A 12,175-nucleotide genomic window follows, 5' to 3' on the forward strand; every position below is an offset into this window, starting at 1 on the left:
TGCGGGATCTTGCTGTGGACAGTCTCAGCCCCTGTCTCCTACCTTGGGAGGTGGGAGTTGATATTGGACCACTGGAAAATGATGCTGGAGAGGTAGTAATGGGGGACAAAGTAATGGCAGATGCTCTTAATGAGTACTTTGCATCTGTCTTCACTGTGGAAGACACGAGCAGCGTGCCAGAGGTCCATGAGTGTCAGGGAGCAGGAGTGAGTGCCATTGCTATTACAAGGAAAAGGTGCCAGGCAAACTCAAAGCTCTTAAGGTGGAAAACTCACCTGGACCAGATGGACTACATCCCAGAGTCCTGAGAGAGGTTGCTGAAGAGATAACAGATGCATTGCTCATGATCTTTCAAGAATCACTTGATCCTGGCATGGACCCACAAATGTCACTCCACTCTTTAAGAAGGGAGGAAGACAAAAGCAAGGAAATTATAGGCCAGTTAGCCTAACCTCAGTGGTTGGGAAAGTGTTGGAGTCTGTCATTAAGGACGTTTCGGGATACTTGGAGACTAATGATAAAATAAGTCAAAGTCAGCATGGTTTCTGTAAAGGGAAATCTTGCCTGACAAAGCTGTTAAAGTTCTTTGAGGAAGTAACAAGCAGGGTGGACAAAGGAGAGGCCGTGGATGTTATTTAGTTGAATTTTCAGAAGGCATTTGATAAGGTGCCTCACATGAGGCTGCTTAACAAGATAAAATCCTGTGGTGTTACAGAAACGATACTGGCAGGGATAGAGGAATGGCGACAGGCAGGTGGCAGCGAGTGGGAATAAAAAGGGCCTTTTCTGGTGGCTGCCAGTGACTAGTGGTGTTCCTCAGGGGTCAGTATTGGGACCGCTACTTTTCACATTGTTTGTCAGTGATTTATATAATGGAATTGATGGCTTTGTGGTAAAGTTTGCAGATGATACAAAGATAGGTGGAGGGGCAGGTGGTGCTGAGGAAGCAATGTGACTGCAGCAGGACTTGGACAAATTGGAAGAATGGGCACAAAAGTGACAGATGGAATACAGTGTTGGGAAATGTATGATAATGCATTTTGGTAAAAGGAACAATAGTGCAGACTATTATCTAAATGGGGAGAGGGTTCAAACATCAGAGGTGCAGAGGGACTTGAGAGACAGAAGGCTAATTTACAGGTTGAGTCTGTGGCAAAGAAGGCAAATGGAATGTTGCATTTATTTCAAGGGGAAAAGAATATAAAATTAAGGAGATAACGCTGAGACTTGGAACACTAGTCAGGTCACACTTGGAGTATTGCCAACAGTTCTGGGTGCCATATCTCAGCAAGGATGTGTTGTCTTGGAGAGAGTCCAGAGGAGGTTCGCGAGGATGATTCCGGGAATGAAGGGGTTAACATATGAGGAGTGTTTGTCAGTTTTGGGCCTGAACTCACTGGAATTTAAGAAGAATGCAGGGGGATCTCATTGAAACCTACTGAATGTTGAAAGGGCTGGATAAGGTGGAAGTGAAGAGGATGTTTTCTATGTTGGGACTAACCAGAACTGGAGGGCACAGCCTCAATATTGAGGGGCCACTCTTTAGAACAGAGGCAAGGAGGATTTTTTTAGCCAGAGAGTAGTGAATCTGTGGAATGCTCTGCCACAGACTGCGGTGCAGGGCGAGTCCATTGGCTGAAGTTGATCATTTCCTGAATGGTCAGGGCATCAAAGCATCTGGTGAAAAGGTTGGGGTTCTGGTGTGGGGTTGAGTGGGATCCAGGATCAGACTCGATGGGCTGAATGGCCTAATTCTGCCCCTACGTCTCACAGTCTTATGGTCTCTCCTCCCCAGGTGGATCCTTCGCAAGATGTGCTGCATCAGTGGCAAGAAGAACGACTACCCCCCACTGCCCAACACCTTCGTAAGTGACACTGACACCCCAACCCTCAGCCAGAGAGACAGTAACCCCACCACGCCCAGAGACACAGACACCACCCTCACCCAGAGACAGACACCCCCCAACCCAGAGACACAGACACCCCCCTCACCTAGAGACACTGACACCCCAACCCTCAGCCAGAGAGACAGTAACCCCACCACGCCCAGAGACACAGACACCACCCTCACCCAGAGACAGACACCCCCCAACCCAGAGACACAGACACCCCCCTCACCTAGAGACACTGACACCCCAACCCTCAGCCAGAGAGACAGACACCCCCCAACCCAGAGACACAGACACCACCCTCACCCAGAGACAGACACCCCCCAACCCAGAGACACAGACACTCCCCTCACCCAGAGAGACAGACACCCCCCTCACCCAGAGACACTGACACGCCACCCCTCAGCCAGAGAGACAGTAACCCCACCACGCCCAGAGACACAGACACCCCCCCACCCAGAGACAGACACCCCCCTCACCCAGAGAGACAGACACCCCCCTCACCCAGAGAGACAGACACCCCCCTCACCCAGAGACACTGACACGCCACCCCTCAGCCAGAGAGACAGTAACCCCACCACGCCCAGAGACACAGACACCACCCTCACCCAGAGACAGACACCCCCCAACCCAGAGACACAGACACCCCCCTCACCCAGAGACAGACACCCCCCTCACCCAGAGACAGACACCCCCCAACCCAGAGACACAGACACCCCCCCACCCAGAGACAGACACCCCCCTCACCCAGAGACAGACACCCCCCTCACCCAGAGACAGACACCCCCCAACCCAGAGACACAGACACCCCCCCATCCAGAGACAGACACCCCCCTCACCCAGAGACAGACACCCCCAACCCAGAGACACAGACACCCCCCTCACCCAGAGACAGACACCCCCCTCACCCAGAGAGACAGACACCCCCCTCACCCAGAGACACTGACACGCCACCCCTCAGCCAGAGAGACAGTAACCCCACCACGCCCAGAGACACAGACACCACCTTCACCCAGAGACAGACACCCCCCAACCCAGAGACACAGACACCCCCCCACCCAGAGACAGACACCCCCCTCACCCAGAGAGACAGACACCCCCCTCACCCAGAGACACTGACACGCCACCCCTCAGCCAGAGAGACAGTAACCCCACCACGCCCAGAGACACAGACACCACCTTCACCCAGAGACAGACACCCCCCAACCCAGAGACACAGACACCCCCCCACCCAGAGACAGACACCCCCCTCACCCAGAGAGACAGACACCCCCCTCACCCAGAGACACTGACACGCCACCCCTCAGCCAGAGAGACAGTAACCCCACCACGCCCAGAGACACAGACACCACCCTCACCCAGAGACAGACACCCCCCAACCCAGAGACACAGACACCCCCCCACCCAGAGACAGACACCTCCCTCACCCAGAGAGACAGACACCCCCCTCACCCAGAGACACTGACACGCCACCCCTCAGCCAGAGAGACAGTAACCCCACCACGCCCAGAGACACAGACACCACCCTCACCCAGAGACGGACACCCCCCAACCCAGAGACACAGACACCCCCCCTCACCCAGAGACAGACACCCCTCCTCACCCAGAGACAGACACCCCCCTCACCCAGAGACACAGATACCCCACCTCCAGAGAGACAGACACCCCCCAACCCAGAGACACTGACACCCCAACCCTCAGCCAGAGAGACAGTAACCCCCCCCTCACCCAGAGACAGACAGCCCCCCTCACCCAGAGACAGACACCCCCCCTCACCCAGAGAGACAGACACCCCCCTCACCCAGAGACAGACACCCCCCCCTCACCCAGAGAGACAGACACCCCCCTCACCCAGAGACACAGACACCCCACCCCCCAGACAGACACCCCCCTCACCCAGAGACAGACACCCCCCAACCCCACAGACACCCCCCCTCACCCAGAGACAGACACCCCCCTCACCCAGAGACACAGACACCCCCCCTCACCCAGAGACAGACACCCCCCCTCACCCAGAGAGACAGACACCCCCCTCACCCAGAGACACACACCCCCCCCTCACCCAGAGAGACAGACACCCCCCTCACCCAGAGACACAGACACCCCCCCTCACCCAGAGACACAGACACCCCCCCTCACCCAGAGAGACAGACACCCCCCTCACCCAGAGACAGACACCCCCCCTCACCCCAGACCCAGAGACACAGACACCCCCCTCACCCAGAGACAGACACCCCCCTCACCCAGAGACACAGACACCCCCCTCACCCAGAGACAGACACCCCCCTCACCCAAGAGACAGACACCCCCCTCACCCAGAGACACAGACCCCCCTCACCCAGAACAGAACCCCCCACCCAGAGAGACAGACACCCCCCTCACCCAGAGACAGACACCCCCCACCCCCACCCAGAGAGACACAGACACCCCCCTCACCCAGAGACACAGACACCCCCCCACCCAGAGAGACAGACACCCCCTCACCCAGAGACACTGACACCCCACCCCTCAGCCAGAGAGACAGTAACCCCACCACGCCCAGAGACACAGACAGTGACACCCCCCAACCCAGAGACAGACACCCCCTCACCCAGAGACGACACCCCCCACAGAGACGACACCCCCCTCACCACAGACCCCCCTCACCCAGAGACAGACACCCCCCTCACCCAGAGAGACAGAGAGACAGACACCCCCCACCCACAGACCCTCTCACCCAGAGAGACAGACACCCCCCTCACCCAGAGACACTGACACCCCACCCCTCAGCCAGAGAGACAGTAACCCCACCACGCCCAGAGACACAGACACCACCCTCACCCAGAGACAGACACCCCCCAACCCAGAGACACAGACACCCCCCTCACCCAGAGACAGACATCCCCCCTCACCCAAAGAGACAGACACCCCCCTCACCCAGAGACACAGATACCCCAACCCCAGAGAGACAGACACCCCCCTCACCCAGAGACAGACACCCCCCTCACCCAGAGACACAGACACCCCCCTCACCCAGAGACAGACACCCCCCCCTCACCCAGAGAGACAGACACCCCTCTCACCCAGAGACACAGACACCCCACCCCCAGAGACACAGACACCCCCTCAACCAGAGACACAGACACCCCACCTCTCAGCCAGAGACACAAACACCTCCCACCCAGAGACACAGACACCCCACCTCTCAGCCAGAGACACAAACACCTCCCACCCAGAGAGACAGACACCCCACCACGCCCAGAGACACAGACACTCCACCCCTCAGCCAGAGACACAGACACCCCACCCCTCACCCAGAGAGACAGACACCCCCCTCACCCAGAGACACGGACACCCCACCTCACCCAGAGACATGGCCACCCCCCCACCCAGAGAGACAGACACCCCACCCCTCACCCAGAGACACAGACACCCCACCCCCAGAGACACAGACACCCCCTCAACCAGAGACACAGACACCCCACCTCTCAGCCAGAGACACAAACACCCCCTCAACCAGAGACACAGACAGCCCACCCCTCAGCCAGAGACACAGACACCCCACCCCTCACCCAGAGAGACAGACACCCCCCCTCACCCAGAGAGACAGACACCCCCACTCACCCAGAGACACAGACACCCCACCCCTCAGCCAGAGACACAGACACCCCCTCAACCAGAGACACAGACACCCCACTCCTCAGCCAGAGACACAGACAGCCCCCCACCCAGAGAGACAGACACCCCACCCCTCAGCCAGAAACACAGACACCCCTCAGCCAGAGACACAGACACCCCCCACCCCCAGAGACACAGACACCCCCTCACCCAGAGACACTGACACCCCACCCCTCAGCCAGAGAGACTGACACCCCACCCCTCAGCCAGAGAGACAGTAACCCCACCACGCCCAGAGAGACAGACACCCCCCTCACCCAGAGACACAGACACCCCCCTCACCCAGAGACAGACACCCCCCAACCCAGAGACACAGACACCGCCCCTCACCCAGAGACAGACACCCCCCAACCCAGAGACACAGACACCCCCTCACCCAGAGACAGACACCCCCCTCACCCAGAGACAGATACCCCCCTCACCCAGAGAGACAGACACCCCCCTCACCCAGAGACACAGACACCCCCCTCACCCAGAGAGACAGACACCCCCCTCACCCAGAGACACAGACACCTCAATCCCAGAGAGACAGACACCCCCCAGAGAGACAGACACCCCCCTCACCCAGAGACACTGACACCCCACCCCTCAGCCAGAGAGACAGTAACCCCACCACGCCCAGAGACACAGACATCCCCCTCACCCAGAGACAGACACCCCCCTCACCAAGAGACAGACACCCCCCTCACCCAGAGACAGACACCCCCCAACCCAGAGACAGACACCCCCCTCACCAAGAGACAGACACCCCCCTCACCCAGAGACAGACACCCCCAACCCAGAGAGACAGACACCCCTCTCACCCAGAGAGACAGACACCCCTCTCACCCAGAGAGACAGACACCCCCCTTCACCCAGAGACACAGACACCCCACCCCCAGAGAGACAGACACCCCCTCACTCAGAGACAGACACCCCACCCCTCAGCCAGAGAGACAGTAACCCCACCACGCCCAGAGACACAGACACCCCCCTCACCCAGAGACAGACACCCCCCACCCAGAGACAGACACCCCCTCTCACCCAGAGAGACAGACACCCCCCTCACCCAGAGACACTGACACCCCACCCCTCAGCCAGAGAGACAGTAACCCCACCACGCCCAGAGACACGGACACCCCCCCACCCAGAGAGACAGACACCCCACCCCTCAACCAGAGACACAGACACCCCACCCCCAGAGACACAGACACCCCCTCAACCAGAGACACAGACACCCCTCACCCAGAGAGACACCCCACCACGCCCAGAGACTCAGACACTCCACCCCTCAGCCAGAGACACAGACACCCCACCCCTCAGCCAGAGACACAGACACTCCCCCACCCAGAGAGACACACCCCACCCCTCAACCAGAGACACAGACACCCCACCCCCAGAGACACAGACACCCCCTCAACCAGAGACACAGACACCCCCCACCCAGAGAGACAGACACCCCACCACGCCCAGAGACACAGACACTCCACCCCTCAGCCAGAGACACAGACACCCCCCCACCCAGAGAGACAGACACCCCACCACGCCCAGAGACACAGACACTCCACCCCTCAGCCAGAGACACAGACACCCCACCCCTCACCCAGAGAGACAGACACCCCCCTCACCCAGAGACACGGACACCCCACCTCACCCAGAGACATGGCCACCCCCCCACCCAGAGAGACAGACACCCCACCCCTCACCCAGAGACACAGACACCCCACCCCCAGAGACACAGACACCCCCTCAACCAGAGACACAGACACCCCACCTCTCAGCCAGAGACACAAACACCTCCCACCCAGAGACACAGACACCCCACCTCTCAGCCAGAGACACAAACACCTCCCACCCAGAGAGACAGACACCCCACCACGCCCAGACACAGACACCCCCTCAACCAGAGACACAGACAGCCCACCCCTCAGCCAGAGACACAGACACCCCACCCCTCACCCAGAGAGACAGACACCCCCCCTCACCCAGAGAGACAGACACCCCCACTCACCCAGAGACACAGACACCCCCTCAACCAGAGACACAGACACCCCACTCCTCAGCCAGAGACACAGACAGCCCCCCACCCAGAGAGACAGACACCCCACCCCTCAGCCAGAAACACAGACACCCCTCAGCCAGAGACACAGACACCCCCCACCCCCAGAGACACAGACACCCCCCATCCAGAGACACAGAAACCCCGTCACCCAGAGACACAGACACCCCTCAGCCAGAGACACAGACACCCCCCCACCCCCAGAGACACAGACACCCCCTCAACCAGAGACACAGACACCCCTCACCCAGAGAGACACCCCACCACGCCCAGAGACTCAGACACTCCACCCCTCAGCCAGAGACACAGACACTCCCCCACCCAGAGAGACACACCCCACCCCTCAACCAGAGACACAGACACCCCACCCCCAGAGACACAGACACCCCCTCAACCAGAGACACAGACACCCCCCACCCAGAGAGACAGACACCCCACCACGCCCAGAGACACAGACACTCCACCCTCAGCCAGAGACACAGACACCCCCCCACCCAGAGAGACAGACACCCCACCACGCCCAGAGACACAGACACTCCACCCCTCAGCCAGAGACACAGACACCCCACCCCTCACCCAGAGAGACAGACACCCCCCTCACCCAGAGACACGGACACCCCACCTCACTCAGAGACATGGCCACCCCCCCACCCAGAGAGACAGACACCCCACCCCTCACCCAGAGACACAGACACCCCACCCCCAGAGACACAGACACCCCCTCAACCAGAGACACAGACACCCCACCTCTCAGCCAGAGACACAAACACCTCCCACCCAGAGACACAGACACCCCACCCCCAGAGACACAGACACCCCCTCAACCAGAGACACAGACAGCCCACCCCTCAGCCAGAGACACAGACACCCCACCCCTCACCCACAGAGACAGACACCCCCCTCACCCAGAGAGACAGACACCCCCACTCACCCAGAGACACAGACACCCCACCCCTCAGCCAGAGACACAGACACCCCCTCAACCAGAGACACAGACACCCCACTCCTCAGCCAGAGACACAGACAGCCCCCCACCCAGAGAGACAGACACCCCACCCCTCAGCCAGAAACACAGACACCCCTCAGCCAGAGACACAGACACCCCCCACCCCCAGAGACACAGACACTCCCCCACCCAGAGAGACACACCCCACCCCTCAACCAGAGACACAGACACCCCACCCCCAGAGACACAGACACCCCCTCAACCAGAGACACAGACACCCCCCACCCAGAGAGACAGACACCCCACCACGCCCAGAGACACAGACACTCCACCCCTCAGCCAGAGACACAGACACCCCCCCACCCAGAGAGACAGACACCCCACCACGCCCAGAGACACAGACACCCCCCTCACCCAGAGACACGGACACCCCACCTCACCCAGAGACATGGCCACCGCCCCCCACCCAGAGAGACAGACACCCCACCCCTCACCCAGAGACACAGACACCCCACCCCCAGAGACACAGACACACCCTCAACCAGAGACACAGACACCCCACCTCTCAGCCAGAGACACAAACACCTCCCACCCAGAGAGACAGACACCCCACCACGCCCAGACACAGACACCCCCTCAACCAGAGACACAGACAGCCCACCCCTCAGCCAGAGACACAGACACCCCACCCCTCACCCAGAGAGACAGACACCCCCCCTCACCCAGAGAGACAGACACCCCCACTCACCCAGAGACACAGACACCCCACCCCTCAGCCAGAGACACAGACACCCCCTCAACCAGAGACACAGACACCCCCTCAACCAGAGACACAGACACCCCACTCCTCAGCCAGAGACACAGACAGCCCCCCACCCAGAGAGACAGACACCCCACCCCTCAGCCAGAAACACAGACACCCCTCAGCCAGAGACACAGACACCCCCCACCCCCAGAGACACAGACACCCCCTCAACCAGAGACACAGACACCCCCCACCCAGAGAGACAGACACCCCACCACGCCCAGAGACACAGACACTCCACCCTCAGCCAGAGACACAGACACCCCCCCACCCAGAGAGACAGACACCCCACCACGCCCAGAGACACAGACACTCCACCCCTCAGCCAGAGACACAGACACCCCACCCCTCACCCAGAGAGACAGACACCCCCCTCACCCAGAGACACGGACACCCCACCTCACTCAGAGACATGGCCACCCCCCCACCCAGAGAGACAGACACCCCACCCCTCACCCAGAGACACAGACACCCCACCCCCAGAGACACAGACACCCCCTCAACCAGAGACACAGACACCCCACCTCTCAGCCAGAGACACAAACACCTCCCACCCAGAGACACAGACACCCCACCCCCAGAGACACAGACACCCCCTCAACCAGAGACACAGACAGCCCACCCCTCAGCCAGAGACACAGACACCCCACCCCTCACCCACAGAGACAGACACCCCCCTCACCCAGAGAGACAGACACCCCCACTCACCCAGAGACACAGACACCCCACCCCTCAGCCAGAGACACAGACACCCCCTCAACCAGAGACACAGACACCCCACTCCTCAGCCAGAGACACAGACAGCCCCCCACCCAGAGAGACAGACACCCCACCCCTCAGCCAGAAACACAGACACCCCTCAGCCAGAGACACAGACACCCCCCACCCCCAGAGACACAGACACTCCCCCACCCAGAGAGACACACCCCACCCCTCAACCAGAGACACAGACACCCCACCCCCAGAGACACAGACACCCCCTCAACCAGAGACACAGACACCCCCCACCCAGAGAGACAGACACCCCACCACGCCCAGAGACACAGACACTCCACCCCTCAGCCAGAGACACAGACACCCCCCCACCCAGAGAGACAGACACCCCACCACGCCCAGAGACACAGACACCCCCCTCACCCAGAGACACGGACACCCCACCTCACCCAGAGACATGGCCACCGCCCCCCACCCAGAGAGACAGACACCCCACCCCTCACCCAGAGACACAGACACCCCACCCCCAGAGACACAGACACACCCTCAACCAGAGACACAGACACCCCACCTCTCAGCCAGAGACACAAACACCTCCCACCCAGAGAGACAGACACCCCACCACGCCCAGACACAGACACCCCCTCAACCAGAGACACAGACAGCCCACCCCTCAGCCAGAGACACAGACACCCCACCCCTCACCCAGAGAGACAGACACCCCCCCTCACCCAGAGAGACAGACACCCCCACTCACCCAGAGACACAGACACCCCACCCCTCAGCCAGAGACACAGACACCCCCTCAACCAGAGACACAGACACCCCACTCCTCAGCCAGAGACACAGACAGCCCCCCACCCAGAGAGACAGACACCCCACCCCTCAGCCAGAAACACAGACACCCCTCAGCCAGAGACACAGACACCCCCACCCCCAGAGACACAGACACCCCCCCATCCAGAGACACAGAAACCCCGTCACCCAGAGACACAGACACCCCTCAGCCAGAGACACAGACACCCCCCCACCCCCAGAGACACAGACACCCCCTCAACCAGAGACACAGACACCCCACTCCTCAGCCAGAGACACAGACAGCCCCCCACCCAGAGAGACAGACACCCCACCCCTCAGCCAGAAACACAGACACCCCTCAGCCAGAGACACAGACACCCCCCACCCCCAGAGACACAGACACCCCCCATCCAGAGACACAGAAACCCCGTCACCCAGAGACACAGACACCCCTCAGCCAGAGACACAGACACCCCCCCACCCCCAGAGACACAGACACCCCCTCAACCAGAGACACAGACACTCCACCCTTCAGCCAGAGACACAGACACCCCCACAACCAGAGACACAGACACCCCCCTCAGCCAGAGACACAGACACCCCCACCCCCTGACCCAGAGACACAGACACCCCACCCCCTCACCCAGAGAGACAGACACCCCACCCCCTCAGCCAGAGACACAGACACCCCCTCACCCTGAAACACAGACAGCCCCAGCCCCTCAGCCAGAGACCCAGAACCCCACCCCCTCCCCCAGAGAGACAGACACCCCCATCCAGAGACACAGACATCCCCCATCCAGAGACACAGACACACCCCACTCCCAGAGACACAGACACCCCCACCCCCAGAGACAGACACCCCACCCCCTCACCCAGAGACACAGACCCCCAACCCCTCCCGGAGACACAGGCACCCCCCCACCCAGAGACACAGACCCCTCAACCCCTCCCCCAGAGACACAGACACCCCCCTCACCCAGGGACACAGACACCCCCACCCCCAGAGACACAGACACCCCCAGCCAGAGACACAGACACCCCCCTCAGCCAGAGACAGACACCCCCCACACAGAGACACAGACACCCCCCTCAGCCAGAGACAGACACCCCCCACACAGAGACACAGACACCCTTCTCCTCACCCAGAGACACAGACACCCCCACCCCCTCACCCAGAGACACAGACACAGAGTGGTGGGTGCATGGAACTCCCTGTCGAGGGTGGTGGTAACGGCGAATACATTAGGGACAGTTAAGAGACTCTAAGACAGGCAAATGGATGGTAGAAAAATGGAGGGTTATGGGGAAGGAAGGATTAGATTGAT

The 12,175-nt window shown here is 60.4% G+C and overlaps 1 protein-coding gene across 1 annotated transcript in view; it reads left to right on the top strand.

Moving 5' to 3' along the window:
• Positions 1–12,175, top strand: part of trpc2b (transient receptor potential cation channel subfamily C member 2b) — a 73,216-nt gene that overhangs the window by 42,633 nt on the left and 18,408 nt on the right. Inside the window, exon 11 of the mRNA XM_063052991.1 lies at positions 1,796–1,865. Within this exon, the coding sequence (XP_062909061.1) occupies positions 1,796–1,865 (70 nt within the window). The remainder of the gene's footprint in view (positions 1–1,795; positions 1,866–12,175) is intronic.

The sequence above is a fragment of the Mobula hypostoma genome, chromosome 7 (genome assembly GCF_963921235.1).
Source record: "Mobula hypostoma chromosome 7, sMobHyp1.1, whole genome shotgun sequence".
NCBI classification, from domain to species: domain Eukaryota; kingdom Metazoa; phylum Chordata; class Chondrichthyes; order Myliobatiformes; family Myliobatidae; genus Mobula; species Mobula hypostoma.